General features: G+C 49.5%; 1 protein-coding gene across 2 annotated transcripts in view; it reads right to left on the minus strand.

Annotated features, from left to right (window-relative positions):
• The window catches only part of LOC135388360 (uncharacterized), a 60,949-nt gene that overhangs the window by 13,245 nt on the left and 25,748 nt on the right, over positions 1-21,956 (minus strand). The window contains exons 6-11 of one of the 2 annotated variants that reach the window (XM_064617872.1): positions 19,070-19,273; positions 16,453-16,641; positions 11,937-12,119; positions 10,476-10,679; positions 9,456-9,671; positions 1,196-1,387 (exon numbers count right to left, since the gene is read on the minus strand). In XM_064617872.1, the coding sequence (XP_064473942.1) occupies positions 1,196-1,387; positions 9,456-9,671; positions 10,476-10,679; positions 11,937-12,119; positions 16,453-16,641; positions 19,070-19,273 (1,188 nt within the window). The remainder of the gene's footprint in view (positions 1-1,195; positions 1,388-9,455; positions 9,672-10,475; positions 10,680-11,936; positions 12,120-16,452; positions 16,642-19,069; positions 19,274-21,956) is intronic. The other variant, XM_064617873.1, reaches the window with a different exon arrangement.

Raw genomic sequence — 21,956 nt, forward strand, 5'->3', positions numbered from 1 at the left:
GGACGGGGCGACTTCTGCGAAAACGTGCTCTGGACGGACGAAGCACGCGAGATGCGCAAGTGGACATCCATTATTGGAGCACGGAGGACCCTCACTGGTTACGGGAGCACCAGGTGTTTGGATTGGCGGCATACTCGGTCCTGTGTACTACAGCGGTGGCCTGACAGCGGAGCGTTATGTGCACGAAATACAGTATTCGACTTTGTAGAAGAGTTGCCCTTAAGCAAACGCGCCGCGATGTGGTTCCAGCATGATGGCGCCCTATTGGCAGTCATGGGACGGTTCCCTGGCCACCGAGGTCCCCAGATCTGACACCACTGGACTTGTGGGGCAGAATCAAGGATGCCGTGTACCAAACGGAGTCCACAACGCCAGAAGAATTGCAGCAAAACATAACCGCCTTCTGCCGTACCATCCCACCACAAGAGCTGAAGAATGCTGCCATGTATTTTACAGATGCCAGTGTATCGGCGAAGACGGCAGGCACCTTTAATTACAAGGCAGGCACCTTTAGAATAAAAGGTTACAAAACTGGTTGTGTCCAAAGCGCAATCTAACCGTATGACTCTCGGCAATTGTAATAGGATTGCGGTCTGTTTCACTCTTCCTCTTTTGTTCACTCACCGGTTTTGTTTGCTTCGGTTTGTTTAGGTTTGTTCTTCGCAAAGGGAGGGCCTTTGGGCGGAGCTTGGGCGGCGAAGCGAAGGCCGCAAGAGCGCTCAACTTTCGATAGAATTGCGGGTGCTTTTTGGGTAGCAATTTTTCGCGCTTGCGCCAAATCTTGCGCCAACTGCGGTACGCTATTCCAGACATGGTCTGGCAGAAACGTGACGTTCCCTTCGCATTTTACAGTACACTTCACCGCATAGCCCGCTCCTAGCCAACCATAATCTCGAATGATATCGTTGTCAGCCCTGATTTGTTGAAAATGGGAGGCGCACGCCTTTTTTGTGACACTTATGCTGTTCATAATTGTCACAAAATGGCGTAGGCATCCCTTTTTCAACAAATCAGGGCAGACGACGATATATCATTCGAGATGATAGTGGGCTAGGACCGTGCTATGCGGTGAAGCTGGCAAAATCCTTCAGGAGTCTCATAAAGCAAGTCTTGCTTTATGAGACTAGGATCAACTAGGCTAGTTTAGTGATTTTACACTTTCTCGCCGGACACCCTGTACACGGCTTCCACTTACCGCTGCATATTTGATTGGGGAGATCCTTGTCGTCAGGCGCTTTCCAGATGCCTCCAGTGGTACATTTGATTTTATTGTAGGCAGTTTGCTTGTTGCTATCCTTGCATTTAATTGCCTGCTCTTTCCCTACGGGTAGGCCATTAAATGCATTACCATCAGCATCTGTTCCTTCCGGCAACGTTTTGCACACTTCTGAAATGAAAACAGGAGGACAGTTATAGAATTGTACAGAATGAATGTCAAAGGTGTGAAACCGATAGGACTATCGGCCATGTTCCCTGAGGCGGCGCACTTCGGCGGCACAGTTCGGTGCAGGCGAGACTAACCTCAACGAGGTGCGCTAACATAACGCTTCCTACCTACAAGGCCCAAGCACCCTATACCAAGACCGCCGTTCTGCTGCAGAAGTGCACGCTTTCACTCATTCGGGAACACAGTGGGAACTACACCCTCGAGGAATGCAGGCTTGACCACGACGTGCATGTACAGTAATAAACATGTACATAAACATGTACACAGTCCATTAACGGCAACCGATTTCATCCCGACCCGTCGCGTGACCCTGGAACGGCTGCGCTGCAGGATGGCGAATTTTCCAGTTCGCCAACCTGCAGCGCAGCCGTTCCAGGGTCACGTGACGTGTCATACCGCGGGTTACTGGTTGAATAAAAACACGCCGGGGCATTGTAGTACGTTAATGTATTCCCTAATGCTGTGAGCCTGTACAGAGATTGTATGAGGGGACACACATGCGGCACATTCAGATATGCGGCCGTAGGTTTATACGACTGATCTGCAGTCATGTAATCCATTCCATTCCATAATTCCATATTCTTGTAAAAATGAAAGCATGTGTGTCTTAAGTGTTCATGTAATGTGATTACCATAGAACCCTGCACTGGGAGAACAAACGAGAATGGACCAAGTCATTGTGCTGCCAGCTGCAGTGGTCTTAGCATTCCATTCGGTTTACATAATCATAGAAGCGTAATTCATTTCAATAGATTTGCTTTTTTGGTAAAGACGAAAGCAAGTTTTGCGATTTTTGTAGTACTTCAACCCACCCGTCATGGTACCCGTCAACGTGTCCCTCAACGCGTAAATGGCACGGGAAACGCGATTTACTTATATTCTGACGCATCGCTTTGACTGATGGATAAACAGACTTTGCGTGGCAATATCTGAAAGCGCGTGCACGTTGGTGGTGTCGTGTGCAAAATGCCAAGAGTTTGCTGCGATAACCGACACTTCTTGGCGTGTGGCGTATCATGGCCTCAATCATGCATCGTCCAACACCAATGTAAGTCGCCACGTTTTGGGCTCTGTTTGGGTGAATTGTCTCATGTCAAACGTATGGCGGGAAGAAACTGCATCGAACGAGACAACTTGGCACGATTTAGTCAGCCAAGCACGCCGTCGGCCAATAAGCACGTCGTTGATTGTCCCGGCTATATTATCCACCGGGCTGGTACCCTTATATATGGCTATCTAAAAGCAGATCATTTTGGTACAGGTGACCTCGTAGTTTGCGGTCTCTGCACTTTCCCATGATCCTTCCGTAACCCAAGGCTAGTGGATCGCTATTAGCCGTGCGCCTCACGCATAGTGGATGTCTACGTTGCATTCGACGAGCAAGGAAGAAATTGACGATTCTCATGATATTTTGAACTGCCTCGATACAGCAATTAGGAAATTCTATACCGATGACATGTTTCGATTTCAGTGAAAAAGAGGACGCAAGCAGGTAACCTGAGCTCCCTACGATCAACCAGTTCACAGATGGAGAGGGGGTAGGGGACTTCCTCCTCTTCGCCTCCTTGCCGACGCAGTTTCATTCCCATCACAACCCTCATAGCTGATGGGCAATCCAGTTCACTTCGTTCAACTCGTTCGTACAGGTTCGTAGGTTCACTGAACAGTTCAAAATATTCGTTCTTTCGTTCATCTTTCCGTGACGTCATTACATGTGACCGATCTCAACGGCGAACCGGCATCTACTTATGTGCAGGGTTGTAGACAGTAACTGAGTAAGAATTCTGTTTTGTGGGAGAGTGTTCCATGATGGGGGGGGGGGGGGGGGTTCATACAACACATCACCGCGCTAAATCTGACAGTCACCTGCCGGCCATATTGCTATAAGCGAATGCATGTTTATGTCATGAAGAAAATACTCTTCTCTCTGCCGCTCTCTCGTAGTTTACCATTTTACATTTTTTTCAGTCCACTTTCCGTTTGCTTCCGCCTCTCGGCAGGGCTTTCTTTGGTCACGCAAATTCACTTTTACTTTTGGTCCCCTTCGTAGCACGTCCATTCTTTTCGCCTGCACGCCGGCCCTGAACTAGTAGAGCAGTGCAACACTCTTGCCATTCTTTTCGCCATGGACCTCGCATGTATTTACGAGGCCATACCAGTCCGGGAGCAACTCCGATTCACGATTTTCCCGATTCTAGATGGCGCCACGCTCGCCGTCCTTATCACGCCGTTCGCCTCCGACTCCCGAAATAATCCCCATTGTGCATGGTTGACCTCGCGAGTTTAAGGCGGCCCGCGCCCTCTGCGTTGCGAGTGGTAAAGTGTCGGACTCTGCCACGAAAGGTCCGCAGTCCAATTTGAGACATTCACGTCTTTTTGTTTGTCTCCTATTGCTACATGAGTACTTTTTTATGAGAGTTTTTTTTTTGTTCTTATTTATGCTACAATTTTGTTTTCACAAGTCACTACCGCCTGTACTGAGTGATTATGGAATGTTTAGTTGCTCTTCGTATTGTTTTGCTGGTGCATACAAGTGTGATCGGATAGTACGGATGCCGGTATCTCGGAGGCTCTCAATTGGATCTACCAGCGGCTATAAACTAGGCTATAAATTAGGCCTACACACAGCGCTTACAATGCCAGAATCTGGAGAATCTAGTGCTCGAAACGGTAGTCCCTTCTCTTTTTTGCACTAGCTCACATAATACAAATATAATAAAACAGGCCCGTCTAAGCCGAAAGGCTTGTAGCACTCGCCCTGGAGCAGCCAGCGGCATACAGTTTGACAGTATATGAACATATGAAGGTACTACATCCTATAATAAAGTTACCGTATAGCGCTTTTAGTTTGTACTTCGATTCCAAAGAAAAACTGTCGAAGGGGAGCTCATAGGAAAATTTCCGTCGTAGAACACTTATTACCGAAAACTTCAGTAACAGAAAGGCTCCTTTCCTCCATGTTCTCCCTTCTTTTTCTTTCACCCGCTCAGAAAAATGTCGGTCGACAACCCCAGTGACAGGGGACCCCTTTTCTTCTGGTGTACCAGGTTGCAAAACCGTACAAAGGAGGAGGAGGAGGAGGCTTCGGGTCGACACACGGAAACGAACCAAAAAAGATATGGGAAGGTCGAGCGGCAAGACCTCGCAGCAACGTATCTTGTTGAGTGTGGCAAAAAGTTCGGCCTCCTTATTATGTGGGACAGGATAATATATGCATTCCCTTCTTTTTAGAAGAATTTCTGAACCGTAAATTTTTACTCCAGATTTCGTTGTGTTGAATGCTGAGGTCTCAGTTAATTCAATCGTAACTTGAAAACGTGAAATTCGGTCGTGGAAAAGCTGAAGAACTGGACACCATGTGAGCCAAATTTATGCGTATTTTAGGAAAATCACTATTCTTGAAGGGCAACACAGATGCAATTATAAAATAGATGAATATGAGCGCTAGTTGCCAAATGAAGGAATCAAAGCTCGCCCGAGATGCCAGATTTTCTTACCCGAAAAAAAATGTCCCCAGGCAGAACCGTCCCCAGGGAAAAATGTCCCCCGGAGAAATAGTCTCCGCAAGAACGAAAGCCGTTTGATCGAACGCGGGACATTTGGTCGAAAGTCATTTGATCGAACACTGATGGAAACGGCAGCGGTCGTTTGATTTTTTTATTGCTTCGTTTGGATCAGATGCATACTAGTTTTATATGGCTGTTAATACAATATTTGTATTTTATACTATGGCGAAATTTCCTTCTTAGCATACAGACTGCCTTTCGTGCACATATCACTATCCCATTTCGGATCCCAGCAATGAAAAGGGTGCCCAGAAGAAGCACTATTGGCTGCTCCCAACTTGAAGACATTTTCTTCGGTATGTGTCCAACAGCTACGGGGGATGCTTCCGCATTGTTCTATTCAATTCAATTGTTTCATTCTTATTTTTCTTATTCTTATTCAGTATTTTATTTCGTTTCGGATGGGAGAGAGTAAAAAGCCAGAAGGCTGTGCTGTTCGTGAATGACCAATAAAACCTTTCTGCAAATGACCAGTGGTCTCCCCTCTGAAAGCTGAAGCTGAAAAAAAAGCAAGAAACAAACAAAAAAGGAGAGGACACTGATTGCCTCATGCTCCATATGTTCGAATCAAAAGTTACAGAAGAGGTGCTAAAGACACGCTGCGAGCTTCGAACTCCCTTCGAAAAAACGTCTTTCGAACAAACGGCGTCGATCAAACGGCTTTCGATCGAACAGCTTTCGACCAAGCGATCCTTTCCAGCTTAGGATTTCAGAATATCAATTATAATGTGATGAGGAAGATGCGATGGACTGTGGACGGTGAACTGTCAAAAACCCCTGGAAACTAACCTAGGAGCCGGACCGGTCTGGGGACGCTACGTCCAACGAGACGTTACATCCCTCGGTGGACTAACGGCGCATTGGATGCAACGGCTCGTTGGCTATAACGGCACGGTATGGATGTACAGACACGTTGGATGTAACCGCACGGTGGACTATTCACGAAATAATATAGTGGACAATATTCACGAAAGAATATAGTATTAGGTAAAAAAGGTAAAAGCGCATTAGGTAAAAAAGCTGCTGGTCGTGTGTGTCATTCTGCTTGCCGTACGTAGTTGGCCTCGCTGAGGGCGGGCCGCTCGTCACGACCAACGCAACAGCGCGCGTCCTAGACCGAGTTCCAAGGAAACCGTACCGGCATGTGATCGTCGGGGAAAACCCAGGCAAAACGTCCTGGCAGCACAGCCGGACTGGGCATAAGTAAGAATGCACCAACACGGCTTTACGACAACGAATGGCGCGAAGGCAGCCAATGATAAAAGCGACAACAAAGCAGCGACAAAGATCTTGCCGGAATGCAGACGCAGCATTGAGATTTTTTCTATTTTCAAAGTGCTGTCTGTTGACGATACAAAAAAAAAAAAAAACATATGCTGTACACCTAACATTTTATTAATATGCGCGTTGCTCCACACATGCGCATTGCTTAGAACTTGCTTAGAATTGATGTTGATGTTGACGAAAAAAATAGGGAGAAATAGGGAACATGCTTCATACCCTAACGACCTTCGTTTTGTGGTTGTACCAATATAGTCTATGAACCAATCAATGTCAATCCCTATTCCCTATTCAAAGAAGTACCCGTGAGGTACCGCGTTGGCATCAGCGACACATGCGTTCTTTGCGCTGGCATTGGAACCACTGTCCCACACTTTCTTAAGTCTGTGGATGTAGCATGAAAATCCAAACACCGAACTTTTAGTAACCTTATAATCTAACGAACGTGCTGTTCCGTCGCGTTATTTATTTATGTATTTCCGGAATAGCAAGCCGACGTCCCGTTTGGCTGATTTTCAGCTTTAGTTTGGCTGATTTTTTTTTTTTCGTCTAATAAATATATCCCCCTCCCCCGTCGCTAGTTGTCGTTGGTTTTCCTTGCTTCGCGAACGTGAATTTGGGTTCGGGGAAATACTGTTGCTCATTGCGTGGGCGGAAATAATTGTGCAGCGGCCGCTTGAATAATAAAGATAAAAATAAAAATAAATCGATCAATAAAAGAATGAAAGAAACAACAAATAAAGCTGCAGTTCTAAGTTCCCGTTCCCGGCGCTCGAATGAATCCGGTGCGGGCGCCATCTGTCGGCATTCCGGTTTGTGATTGGCCAAGTCCCACGATCTGGGATGAATCGGAGAGCACTGAAGCGAGCCGCAAAGCCGGGGATTGAAGAACGATAGATAACTGAATCGAAGGAACAGGAGAACCGTTCACTCGCGAGCTGAATCGAAGAGCAACGGAATCGTTTGCTCTCAAACGGCGCACTGGTTCATGGGTTCTTCGGTTCTCCGCGACTCGCTGCGTACTCGACGCCGCGACTCGCGTTGTTCTTGCTGGTCTCCTTTGGAATCTTAGCGTTGGTTCACTACGGCGCGTCGATAGAGAGCTTTGTGGCGGACATCGTATGGGTGGAAGTATTCAGAATCAGGAAAAATTTATTTTCTGATTTTTTGTTTATGATCGGCTCGCTCTACGTACTGCTGGTGGTGATCTGCGCTTCCAAGTTATTTGTCAGGTATACCGGAAAAGGCCCTTTCTGGCTAGTATGCGAGATGGCGGACATGTTTTTCATGTACGTATTTAGTAATGATCAGTACTTAAACCAGTCCCCTGGTGCCTGCCTACTTCGAATTTGCCGCCTCAGTGGCTACGGTAGCGGCTCCGCATAGAAAACGAGTAATGATCAGGGTCACATGACCCACTCAATGATTCGCAAACGAATCTTTCGAACGAGTCCCGAATGTTCACGAACACATCATATTCGGGCCACGCGCGCTGCGCTTCGCCTGGCTAACTACTGCGCATGCGTTGAACACTGCTTTACAGCGGCGAACGTAGATGGCGAAACGCGCACCATTGACTGGAGGAGAGTGGAGAAACGAGAAACTGAAGCGAACGCAGCGAAACCTGACAAAACGGGGACGTCTAAGTGAACTGGTGAACGAGTACGATCGACGATAATGAGTTCATTCAGTTTGGGCCCGGGATTCGTTCATTCCGAACTGTTCATTCGCGAACGACACATCACTACTCTAGTATGCCTGTGGAGTTAATGGTCGTTGTCGAAGTTGGGAGAGCAGAAAATTGTCGATGTTGGATTTGGCATACCCCTGCCGCTGCGATAATCGATAATATGCTGCAAAAATATGCACTTTCGCGCCATCGCGAGTTTCCCATTTCAGAGACTTTGGTCTGCCTCATGTAGCGATTCCCGCAGCTTGCACTTATTTGCACGCCTGCATTCTTATTTACGTGCAACCCTTTTGTACGTCTATTATGCTGCAGCGACTGAGAGTGAAATACTGATCAGCGATATGTAGCTGAGTGTAGCAATAACCTTTGCAACCTTTGTCGATACTGCACAAGGCGTACAGTACTGGGAAGTGCTACCAAGTGGCTTATTGCTGGAGGTGCCTTCTTTATCGCAGCCGCAAAGTAAAATAAATAAAACTGTCCGGCTACAATACATGGGTAGCATATGCATCCCCTGAGCCCTGACGTTGTTTGTTTGATTAGACAGCATTTGGTTGATCGTAGCAAGCTTCCGGCACCTGCTTTAGCCTTCGCTCAAAGCCGCTTTTTTTTCTTACTGAAATCGACGGATTCCCATTGCCAGAGCTATTGATATATTGAAAACTGGACACCGTGCACCTTGCCGAGCTCCTGTTGTGTGAAACAGGAACCTCGAACACGTGGATCACAGCATTACAGATATTGCTTCGCTAGCTAGCTAGTCTGGCTTTACGTCTGGTGATTCATCGACTTTCGCAGTGAACCTACACGCAGTGAATGTGAACCTACACGGCAAATTTCGTAAAAGGGTGTGCAGCTTCTATTGCAGTAAATGGATGAACGTCCGAATTTCGTTCGAAGACGGATTTTTAGTGACCCTTTTAAGCGGATGTTGCAGCATCGATGCCATACGTGTTCATCGGTTCACTTTGATACTCACCTGCCTGCTGCCACTGCTGCCTGCTGCCCATAGTGTGTGTGTGTGTGTATGTATATATATATATATGTAAGAGTGCAATAGAGTGTGCAAAATCCAGTCACAACTGCGTAATTCAGATCCCTATTGGTAATTGAGGGGACGGAAAAGGTACTCATCGTGGAAACAACGATCCCCACCTTCCTGCTCTTCCGTACATCCTGTACTATGAGCAAAGGTGGCCGTATATGAGCACGTATGAGGAACGCATGCAGACGCAACAGACGCAACAGATACCGCATTGAAATACGCACGATACGCAGACTGACACTGCCCACGAGGGCAATATTTTCGCTCTGCGGTGCGTTATATCGAAAGCAGTCGCGGCCGGTCGCCAATATCCTAGCTCAATATTCTCAGCTCAACCACGGCTCCTTTGCTCGCCCGAGGCAGCGCATTTATCGCGCGGTATGGTATAACGAAAAGCAATTCACTTCGGCCAGAGACCAGTCTTACCGATGCATACTGGATCATGGACGTCCACTAGGCCTGCCTGGCCGTCCCCTTTCCAAACTCCGGCGGTGCACGTGATCTCACCGTACGCCGGCGTCTTGTCCGCCTCGGAGCACTTTATTTTCTGCTTCGTGCCATCAGGGGTATTCGTTGCTGGTGTTCCTGATGGATCAAGGACTGTCCCACTTGGAAGTGCGGCGCAGCCTGCTTGGCCTGCAGCTGGTGCATCGGAAAATAATAACCTGAATGTCCAATGTGACAAAGCAGGGACAGGAGCGTGCTATGCGGTGCAGTTCAAAGAACTTCACTGCATAGCACGCTCCTAGCCAACCATCATCCCCAATGATATCGTTATCTGCCCTGATCTGCTTGAAAACGGGAGGCGTACGCCTTTTTTGTGACACTTATGCTGTTCATAATTCGAGATGATCATTCGAGATGCTAGTTGCTAGTTGCTAGTGTGGAACAATATTTGAACTCCCCTCTGCATCCCAGCATAATGAGGAAGTCAGCCAAACACGCGAATGGAAGAGCTTCCCGTTCGCACCACAATATACGCCTTTCGGTTACCGTTAACGCGTGACGATTACGTTTTGTGCTCCTTGCTGGAACGCGACCAGTAGACGACCATTCCACCCTCCCTGCCCTGACATGCCTGCCTGAATCATCTGACATGATTAAGGCATACATACCGCAGAAGGACATTCCGCGGATATACGATCAGGAAGGGACATGGAAGGGATCAGGGTTATGGACACTGGGGTCTATTTGGAAGTGCCCGGCGCCGTCCAGTACGAAGAACAAAGCATGGAAGCAGGGGAAGTCACGTTGATTGGTACATCACCACAGAGCTCCATGTGTGCGCTTTTTCATTATCATTCATTCACGTAGGCGCTCTCCACCGTGCACCCCCGCCATTTCTCGTCCAGTTGTATGCGCCGACCGCCCCCTACGAAAAACTTGCGCAACGCCTTGCGAAGGGCAGGAACAGAATCGCAGCACATGACAGCAATCAGGTCTTACCACATACAAGATCCCCGACTTCTTTCATGGCACCCGAGCTGTCGAATGCTTTCCATTTTGGCTCAGGACCGGTGACGCACCTGATCTTATTGATGTTTATAGTGCCGGAGTCACATTTAACGTTTACCTCGTCATCAATTTTGCCTTCGGAGGTTAGCGCAGGATCCGACGTGACTCCAGCTTTAAACGTCGGTATGGCACAACCTGAAATAGTAAGACATGGTGAGGGTCACTGCTCTTGTGCCCGCCGGAAGTGTTCCCTACGCCATACCTTTAGCGCATAGCACGCGAACCATTGTAACGGATCATTGACGGCAGAACGGACGGAACGGAAATAGGTTCATCGGGTTGCCGGGTTGAAACCCGGCCGTCAACGGGGGGCCGCGGGTGGCACACGGTGCCCAGACGGGTCCCGAAGGATGCGGACACTACAATACACGGCACTGGTGACTCCACAGTACCCCCCCCCCCCAAATTACGTACAGAGAGGCGTACAAAAAAAAAAAAACGCGTACATCATGCGCATCATGGGCATTGGATGGCTATGTAGAGTGTTATGCGGTGTAACGTTTGTGGGATTTCCTGGCGTACAGCTGCGGAAAAAAAGGCATATCGGCTATGGTATAATATAGTATAGTGTAGGGAACGTTTATGGCTCCAATACAGGACAATACAATGTGAATTAACAAACAGAACAAGCGTCACTAGCAACTTGCACTATGGAATACCAAATAGCACCAACAGATGGAAGCGTATTGCCGCATGTGAGACATGATGTAGCTTCTCGGGTGAAGGCGGCGCGTCAACGGGCGAAGCCGCGGTGTATCACGTCCAGCACATGTCAAACTTGGTATAAGGCCTTATGGAGTAGTACAGAGCACCTCGTAAGATAACCCGCTGGATTGATCCAAGTATACAGTTGAAATCCAGTTCGCGAAGGGGTGCGCCAATGTCGCGCTCTTGTATCTGTCCGATATCACCTACAGGCTGCGCACCGTGTGAATGAGTGGACACGCCGCTGCCGTTTATCGGACGAGGCGCTACCCCTTTTGGGACCTTTGAGAAAAGGTGCCACTGAAGCGGATGTCTTGCAGTAATTGGCTTGGATTTTTCTCGCGGCTAGTAGCGGTGAAGCGCTCTTCCACTGCCTTATCCACCCATGAATTGAGCTCTTGCTCTTGGGCTTACTGCGCAATGGGGAGTGATGAAAAAATGGGAAGCTTGTTTAGTCCGTGCGATCATTAAAGAAAGGGCGCATATCAGTCAGATAAGCCGGGTTGGGACTGGGTCCCAACAGCCTGGATCTATATTCGTATTCGATACATTCGCATATTCGATCTGTATATTCGTATTTCTGCGAAACCAACCGGAAAACACCTTTTCTAGCGGATCTGGCACGTCGGGTGGTCCGCTCCTACCACCCCTACAAAACATTTGATACGATGCCACATCAGCACTCACCTTTGCACCCTGCATCGGCTCCATCAGGTGCCCATGCCGTAGAAGTGCACTTTATTTGTCCATTTGCCCTATACTTGTCCTCGCAGATTATATTAGCTACGGTTCCTTCTGGCTGGTTCTCGTACTGCTTGTCGTTGTTACGGATGTGGGTGATGGCCGTTGTGTCTGGGAGTTGGCATTTATCTGTGACACAGCAACAGAAAGCAGACATTCACACGGATTGCCTTAAACGGCCAAACTGAACGGAGTTCTCACACGGCGAACAACATTCGCACCTCGACATTCGTGCCTCGCCTCTTGGCCCGCCCCATCCTGGTTTGGCCTTCATACCAGAGCAGTGCAGGGGCCCGGGCTTACCTGAAAGCCAGAGCCCGGCTGCGAGCCGGGCCGCGAGCAGGGCCAGGCCTTGGCAGAGCTCGGGTTTCAGCCACCGGGCCCGGCCCGGGTACGTGCGTGACAACGCCGGCCATGATCTGACATGTACGTGAACATATCACAGACTGGACAGCTTTTTTTTGCTTTTTTTTTCATTGGGTATGGGATATTATGGTATGGATTGTGTGATCATGCTTATTTTGTGTAATGGGTCTGAATTTGGGACGATTGGTGTGGCGGGCGTACTGAAAGTCCGGCACGAGGGTCAGTTAGGTTAGGTGATTTCGTTCGCGAACTAACACCGGTGCAGCGGTGAGTCGCTCTTGAACCGCAAGGTACACATTACATATCGCCCACGCGCCGCTGCGCGCTGCCTTCCCAAGCACGCAAGCACCATGCACGCAGGGTCTTGCCTGTACCTTCTCCCTATCCACCAATTACCTGAGTCTTTTCCTCGCGAACACAGCAGAGGCGGGCTGGGACCGGGCCTGAGCATGGAAACAGTCGGGCCCGGGCCGGGTACGGGCGGTAGCAGCCGGGCCTGAAAATTAGGTCTGTGCAGTGTTCGTACTGTCGACGCAGGGACTCTTCCTCCTCTTGCCGCAACATGGCAGGCGGGGCTAAAACAGCACATTTACTGATAGTTGTTGGGTCTATGGTTATCCGTGGAGGATTTGGTTGGATTGAAAAAATATTTTTGCTTCCAAAAGCCTTCAGAACATCGTGGCAATCCCACAATGGTGGTCCCACAATCCAGCGAATACGCAGTCCATTTTAGGTGAAACGTCCTGTATACAGGTACACATACGATTTTGTATACAGCAATCGACTCACGAAAATCGACGTTTTGGACGACGCTGCCAAATATCGCAAGCCAAGCCAAGTAAGAAGCTTATCGGACGACAGTTGGCGACATGTACAGGGTGTTACCCTGTAAGTAAAAGTCTACCCGTGCCGCCATGTCGTATTCGCCAATTACTCAATACAGGTGGCACATTGTGCGATCTTTATATAAAGCGCAGCACGAACTCAAAACGTGAAATTCCCATAGTCAAAACATCAAGATGGCGGCGTTGAGAAGAGCACTTGACATTCTGCTCCCCAGACGACGACGTGCCGCATATCCTGCCAGCATGATGGAACTGCAGTTTTCATTTTGCTTTCGTGTAACTGTCGTATTTTGCTCAGAAGTAAGCAACGTGAGGAACGAAAAATGCCGACGTATACTCCGCAGACTACCCAAAAGGGATGTCTGCTAACTGAGAGACGCCATCATGGCTGTTTAGATTACGGGAACCTCACGTTTTGCGCTATAACTATGCGTTGCGGTGCTCAATCACTTCGATATTTACCATGATTGAATGTCCTTACGAGTTTATACGTAGGCAACACATTGTACCGCCTGCATTGAGTAATTGGCGAGCACGGCATGCCGGCGCGGGAAGACTTATAGGGTAACACCCTGTAGTTCTCTGTAGTTCTCCATTCTATAGTTTCTCTCCTGACGACGAGGTTGCGCAATTCGTGCGAGACGCTGGGCGAATGCCATTCGTATGTATTGCCATTCGGTTTCACCACGTGATGTGGTGGATGTAATACGCTGCGACAGTAAGCACGTGACACTATGGCCCGGGGATTTTTAACAGAGACACCCGGTACAAAACCAACCACGTTCACCGGCACCCATGAACCGCGCCATCTGGGTCCTCATGTATTAGCAGGCGCGGAGGCGACGTCATCCACGACGTCTCCTTACATGGTTTTCTAGGATCACATCTCCGATGCACGGGAGGAAAACATACGTGCGCAACCTGCACGAGCGCCACCTACAGTGGCGACAGGAGAGATTACGACCTCCGGCTTTGGTATTCCCATGTCGCGAAATGCTGTGAAAAACGACAGCGGTCCGGTGGCGCAGCGGTAACGCGTGCGCTTGGAGACTGGGAGGTCCGCGGTTCGAATCCGCGGGCCGGCTGTGCCGTCTGGGGTTTTTCCTGGGTTTCCCTCAGATGTGTAATAGGCGTATGCCGGCACAGTTCCCCTGAAGTCGGCCCATGGACGCAGCTATCCTCCCTCCGAGCGGATTCCGCTCGGTCTTCCACTTCCCCCTTTCCTCTCCTCATCTCCACCACCTTTCCCTTCCCGAGAAACATGCCGCCTAATCAGGCAGGCAGACCTCTCGGGTTCCTCCCAACGACACTCCTCCTCGACGGTGCATACACCAGTACTACCGGAGACTGTAGCAAATTTTGCACAGCATTTCCCGGCACGCCCTGCTCTCTGGAACTATTGGCCTGGCTAAGCTGAATGACGTAGAGCCGCGGTCGGACGGTAGACGCCAGTGTTCTATAGAGTTTTACACGGCATAGCACGCTGTGCGCCAACTACACTCTTAAAAATGAACTTCACCGCATAGCACGCTCATAGCCAACCACCATCTCGAATGATATTGTTATCTGCCCTGATTTGTTGAAAACGGGAGGCGTACGCCTTTTTTGTGACACTTATGCTGTTCATAATTGTCACAAAAAGGCGTCCGCCCCCCGTTTTCAACAAATCAGGGCAGATAACGATATCATTCGAGATGATAGTTGGTTAGGAGCGTGCTATGCAGTGAAGGTCATTTCTAAGAGTGTATTGCCGTGATTGATTCGAAGAGAGGGGGGCGTACGGCTTTGTGTAGAACACTGGCCGCCCATCGGTGCCGTCCGACCGCAGCCACCGCAGTTGTGCCACTTGAGGTGGCATCGCCATGGGTGACGCCGCAGGTCGGATTGTGACAAGGCTGCATGACCTTTCGGTGCCACGACGACTTCCGCGACCAAGGGCGTCCGACTTCGGAACCAGCCACCATGCAGAACGGTGGAGCTTTCCCTTTGTGGCCACAATGGCTTTGCCTTCAGTTGCCTTCGTTTGTATTGAAGGCGTATACGGTCCTCGCGATAACAGTATTAGTCGCCATAGCGATTGGGCGCAGACAGTGTTTGCTGCGAAACCGGATGTCGTTTTGGCGACAAACCGGAGGAGCACGAAAGCGCGTTATACGCGCCGTCAAACGTGGCTTTGGAACGCAATGTGAGTGTTGTGAGCCAGTTTACAAGAACGGTTACTGCTTGCGGACAGGGAAAACTTGCGCCGCAACAAATCAGGGGAGACAACGATGTCATTCGGGATGGTTGGCTAGAAGCGTGCTGTGGTCAAGTGGCACATTTGTTTTGTCCCGCCGGCAAATCAGCCTACCCCTTGTAACCCTCCCTCCCTCTCCTATCTCTTCCTGTGCGACGATGAATTCCGCAGGGTGGTTGTGTGACGCTCGTATATGCTGACCTGTTGGCCTTTTTGCGTAAGGATACCGAAAGCAAGGACCAACTCGAAGCAGTCGCTCCATGTCTTTGCTGTCAATACAGCTTCGTACACTGTTAAAACAGAACTTCACCACACAGCATGCTCCTAGCCAACCATCATTCCGAATAATATCATTCCGAATAATATTCCGAATAATAATGATTTGTTGGAAAGGGGAGGAGACGGCCTATCTGAGACAAATCAATACACAGAAAGATATCATTCGGAATGATGGTTGGCTAGGAGCGTGTTATGTGGTGAAGTTTTTAACAGTGTAGCTGCGTACATAGTTCCAAAGCCACGTTTGACTGCGCGCATAACCGCGCCTTCGTGCTTCTCACATATACATGCCCTTCTGCACCGCTTCCGGTTTGGCAACAACCACAGCACTAGCCAACCATCATCCCGAATGACATCGTTCTCTCGCCTGATTTGCTGCGGCGCAGCGTGCGCACTGGAGGCGCGCGCTTTTTGAGCACTTGTGCCATTGATACACAGTGAAGGTGGGCTTCAAAACGGCGGCTTTGCAGCGTTCACTTCGTCCGTCGCGTAGCACGCGTGTCGGAGGATACCATTCCGACCCTCCATTGATCGCATTCTGTGCCCATTTCTGATGCCCATGCCCATAGTTTTGCTATGGCGCTATGATACCTGACATTGCGGCGCCCCTCAATACTGAACTGTACTTCGACACGTGAGTGCGCGAAGCTCCAGGTCCACTAAGCGACAACTTCCCTGTCCTACATAGAGGGGCTTTACTGTTGACGGTGATCTGTGATCCTTCGTTACTACTCACCTAAACATTTGGGTTGGTCTGACACAGTGATTCCCTTTCCTACCCATCCAGATGGTTCGCACTTGTATGTGCCCACTGGCAATTTGTCCGCAGCGCAGAACTTATCAACCACGTCGTCTAATGCCTTGTTTTCGAATGCCTTGGAGTCCACTCCTGGGAGTCCACTTGGTGCCGTTGCTGTACATTTATCTGGAAGGGAAATGCATATAGCACCTTCACTGCATAGCACGCTGCCAGCCATCATCTCGAATGATATCGTTATCAGCCTTGATTTGTTGAAAACTGGAGGCGTACGCCATTTTTGTGGCAATTATGAACGGCATAAGCGTCACAGAAAAGGCGTACGCCTACCGCTTTGAACAAATCAGGGCACATAGCAATATCATTCGAGATTGGTTTGTCGAGATACAGTTTCCACCTGAAGCGGCTGCGAAGTATTAATGTATGCGTGGTGTGTATGAGATAGTGCAGCCTTACCGAGGTTCCTCAGGCACGTTTCTGCGCAGCAGAAGAGGGCGAGGGTGTAAAATGACGTGCGCGGCGGCGTGCCGCGCTCCCATTCGCCAGGGCCCCTGTAGCCTCCACGTGCGAACCAGAGAAAGGTAAACAGGGAACCCACGATACGTTTTGTGTATTTTCCGCTTTGCTAAGTGATACGGTGTTAAACGCCTGCTGCATTTATGACTGTACTTGGATGCAGTGTCACTATTTATTTCCAAAGCGCACACGGATTTGCTGACGGTGGGAGAACGCGATTAACTGTTGCTGCTGCTGGCGGGTTCAAACGGCATTCTACGACCGGAAGTGTGTGCGTGTGTGTTGTGCACTGTGCGTTGACTAGTCACAACTTCAATGTGCTGTTTTGAGTGGTCTCATAGTAGTTACGTCTAATAACGGCGAAGTCTCCCACCTTACCAGGAACGAGCATGATCATTGTCTGTGCTTGTGTTGCTTCACAGTGGAAGACGAAAGTTCGTACGCGTGCTGAGGCACGGTTGTCGTCGTCCTGTCGATCACGGTAGTTTAAACCATTGTAGCTGCCATGTGACTAAATTTACCATGTCTACGAGGACACCCGCTGTTCGCCCTAGATAGCTGTCAACTCCGCGAGGCCGTAATTTGATCAAAATGGGGAAATGTTTGCAGGATGCTCGCACGAGCGAACTAATAGTTGAAACTGCAGCAAATATATTGCGTTAACCTTGTTTGTCCTTCGTTGATAAACCAAGATCACTCCCAACGAAAAGTGGGACCTCTAATACAGAAACCAGAGCTGTTTTGGCCCTCCCAGGGGCACTTCGTGCATCGAATGTGCCTTTGTTTACCTTCTTGAAGCGCGCACATGGTTCCAATCGGGAGCCTCCTAGAAACGTCACCGTGACGTCATGCGCACTAAACTCGCGGACTTGCGGAGCGTATAAGGTGCACTGTTAAAACAGAACTACCACATAGCACGCTCCTAGCCAACCATCAGACCGAATGATATCATTCCGTGTCATGATTTCTTCAAAACAGGGGGGAGGCGCCTATCTGGATAATCTGTCCCAGATAGGCGCCTCCTCCCATTTTCAACAAATCAGTGCACAGAATGATATCATTCGGAATGATGGTTGGCTAGGAGCGTGCTATGTGGTGAAGTTCTGTTTTAACAGTGTGGAGGTAGCGGGATATAAGGGGGAATGCCATTTACCCCTCCGACTGAGAGGAAGGCGTATATGAGGTGTATACGCCTCCCGGTGGCAATGCATGCCTTCTGCCACCTCTCCCCGACTGCGCCGTCGCTTATAGGACAACGCGTTTCACCTCCATAGGTGTCTAGGTCGGCAGTCCTCGCGGTTAGAACCATGCCCTAGGTTTCAGGCCATAGCTGGGACGATACCTCAGGGCGACGGGTCTTCCGGGGATATTCTGCGCGCAAGTCATGCACCCTTACGATTTTCCAGTTCTTTTTAAGAGTGAATGAATTCCATTCCTCATTTGGAATGTTACCTCCCTGGCAAGGGTTGACTAGGGGACAAGCCATTTAATATACCTTTTTCGAAACACCCTGCCAGCGATCGTAGAGACAAATATGCAGGGTGTCCGGTGATTAAATGTCAGAAAATTATGAAACTTCAGAAAATTCAGGCAGTTTGCATACGCCAATTTTGTTTAATTGGATCACCCAAGAAAGGTAACGTTTTTCTTGATGAATTCGGAAGCCAACAAGATTTGTACAAAAATGTACAGCCGCAAAACCGTCACTTGGCAAGGCGTGCTCCATGAAATTTGCGTTTGGGTAAATGCTGGCTCTGCGAGGAAGTGAAACAGCCACACCCGATCGAGGGCATTAGACATTAGGCATTGGACGGTTTTGCGGTTAATTTTTGTAACAAATCTTGAAAAAACCTGCGATTTCGGTTGGAATAGTGTGCTATGGCCATTGGCTTCTGAATTCATCAAGAAAAACATTAGCTTTGCTTGGCTAATTTTCGAGTTCAATTAGCAAAATTAGCTTAACGTGTGACGCGAATGCAAATGCCTGAATCTGTGGCAAAGTCCATAGTTTCATAATTTCCTGAAGCTAAACCTATTATCTTGGGAGAACTTCCCATCCTGCTAGAGAGGAGAATGTCACCTTGGCAACTAATTTTAGTGGTGTCTTGATCCCAGTAGCTTTCCGCACCAACTTGGACGCATTTAAGTTCTATGACGCCTGTGGGAAGCCCACGCACCACCTTGTTACTTTCGCAATTCACGACCGCAGCTGCTGCCCCTGAAGGAGCTGTAATGGTGCCGGGAGCCTGAACACCAAGAACACTAGGAATATCCTGGCATTTTGCTAAAAAAGGAAAGAAAGGACCAGTGTAGGTATTTCCAAATGCACTGAACCAGAATTACTGGTGATTTGAGCGTGCCATATAAAGGCGCGCCTGCTGCTTCCTACATATCCAAAACAGTATCGAAACTCAGCATAGCACGCTCCTAGCCCGGGTCCCGCATCCAGACGCGGATCCAAGGGGGGGCGGGGCGATCCCACCCCCTTGGATCCGCCACTGCGTCTGCGTCTCCCTCTCCCCCCTCCCCACTACGCGCTCCGAGAAAGAAACCCCCACCCCAAACCGAGGGTCTGGATACGCCCCTGTCCAGACGGTGACTTTTTGGAGCACTTTCCGCACTTTCTATGTTGAATTCCAATGGCAGAGTCGGTGCAAGTGGCACACTCCGCAGTGGAGCGGCTTGATCTGGCCTAGAGCAAGTGATCCGAATCTGCGACAGGAACACTTGCGCCCAACTTTTAGTTTAGCCTTGGCCAATCTTCCTTGGTGGGTGGCGGCCAGAGACGGAGCGGAAGAAGAAGATTGTACTCAATGTTCCGATACAACGCCATGTTTTGCAACATCAAGGTCCCCTAACGTTGCACCGGTGATGTCTGGCTTATTGCTTTCTGCTGCTGCTTATGCAAGAAACAAAATTGCTACAGACGTACGACGCGAAATACCACGGCGAAGACGCGTCGGCAAGCGTTGCCGAAGCAGAGACAGGAAATAGGGAGCACGAGCGACAGGTGACACGTCACGTAGAGTTCCTATTTTAGCGGAGCAGTCTGGGTTGCTCCCTCGAGCGACCTTGGCTCGAATGCCGCTCCGAAGCTCCCATTGGAACGCTCCGAATCTGCCATTGGAATTCGGCAGCAACGGCTATGCTCACCGTGCTATGTGCAGGGAAGTGCAAACGCTTTCTCCAGAATGGTATTGTACCGAAGAAGTGTGTGGAGGTGGGGTAGTTGGTGTACATTCATCGTGATTAAGCAGCACAAGGACGCGGACAAAGAAGGAAGACAGGACGACTGCTGACTCTCGACTGGCAGTTTTTACTAAACAAAACACTATACACAAAAGAAAGGGGGGGGGGGGAGCCTGCTCCTATTAACATGACACCATTGGGTTACACTGCAACGTGTTCCCGAGATAATTTTGCCCTATTTCCGGTTTGCCCCATTTCGTTTATATAGGGCAAACCGGAAGATGTCTTGTGGGTGCAAACCAGACCTCGCGCGAACAGATGTACTGTCAGTACACAATGAGCAGCTAACGAGGGAAATAGTAGAGGCGTTTTTCATTACAAAACACGACGATGATCAATGCGTAAGCGCTCCGTCACTGAGCCTCTCCCCCGCGGAGATCTCGGGAACCGATGGTGTCATGTTACTAGGAGCAGGCTCCCCCCTTTCTTTCCTTCCCCCTGTCTTCCTTTGTCCGCGTCCTTGTGCTGCTTAATCACGATGGTATTGTACCGTCAGTTTCGCCTCCGGAAGGGGGGGGGGGGGGCAGGTGCGAAACTCCCCATACCATCTGTATTCCTGATATTCCAGTTTTCCTGCCTTCCAGCGGCCTTACTGACGCCGGCACTGGTTCATTCTCCTGCTGTTTGGAACAGTTTGGTGGGTGTACGCCTAGGGTTGCCACCTTTCGTAGTGAAAAATACCGGCTGAGGGAGAGGAGGTAGAATAAAGGGAAAGGGGGAAATGTTCGCGGGAAAGGGAAAGTAAGTGAGGGGTGAAGAGAGAGAGAGAGAAAGAACGACAACAATGATAATGACTGGTGACTACGGAGTTGTGTCTGTGTGGAAACTAGTGGAATGTTGAAAGGAAAACCCCGTAAAAGCCCCTATGAATGGTGTTGAGCCACAAATACCGGCAACCGGCTGAGCGAGCAAATAACCGGCCGTGCCGGTATAATACCGGCCTGGTGGCAACCCTATGTACGCCTCGTTCGGGCATATGCAGTGTACAAAGAGAGGCGGACCCATCCCAATTTGTGGTGAAGACTGGCTCAGACCGCCTCATGCCCTGAATGACGAACACCGCGGTCGCTAGGTTCTGTTTTTATTGCTGCGAGGGGCTTTTACAGCTCACGATTCACTTATCGTATAGCCGAATACTCGAAAAATCGGAAGCGGATTGAAATGGAGGAGGTCCACACTGCCAACCTTCCCGAACTCCGAATCTCGCCCCTTCTCCATATCGAAATTGCTTGGTCCCTTGCTGAATCGAGCCCACCAACGCCCTGCGGCTCTTTTGACCTTTCTAGACCTTTCGGACTTCGATCCTTAGTGTGAAGGGACATCAGAACCAGCACTGCAGAACCAGTATCTCCTTTTGGCCCCATCCACGCTCTGGGAGGAGACACAGGCATTTGTGGCTTACACATTTACCATTCCAGTGTTTGCGGTAAACAGCAATATACAGGGTGGGCGGGTGGGCGCGCACACCGCATGCTGTACGAACTTCCGGCGGCGCACGACGGTGCATTTATGCCGTGCAAATCGAGAACAAAAACTGGTATCCACACTCTTGCGTATCCGCAGTAAAATCGGTTCGTGTATTTGCAATGGGAAAAAGCAGTTGCATCGCCCTACCGATGGGGGTTCCACTCAAGCAGGAAAGTCTGCTCTGGTACGCCCAGCGGTAGGTACACGCAACTGTGCCGTGACCGCCATATTGACTTCTGCATATCGGCATG

Source organism: Ornithodoros turicata, chromosome 3 (genome assembly GCF_037126465.1).
Source record: "Ornithodoros turicata isolate Travis chromosome 3, ASM3712646v1, whole genome shotgun sequence".
In the NCBI taxonomy this organism is placed as follows: domain Eukaryota; kingdom Metazoa; phylum Arthropoda; class Arachnida; order Ixodida; family Argasidae; genus Ornithodoros; species Ornithodoros turicata.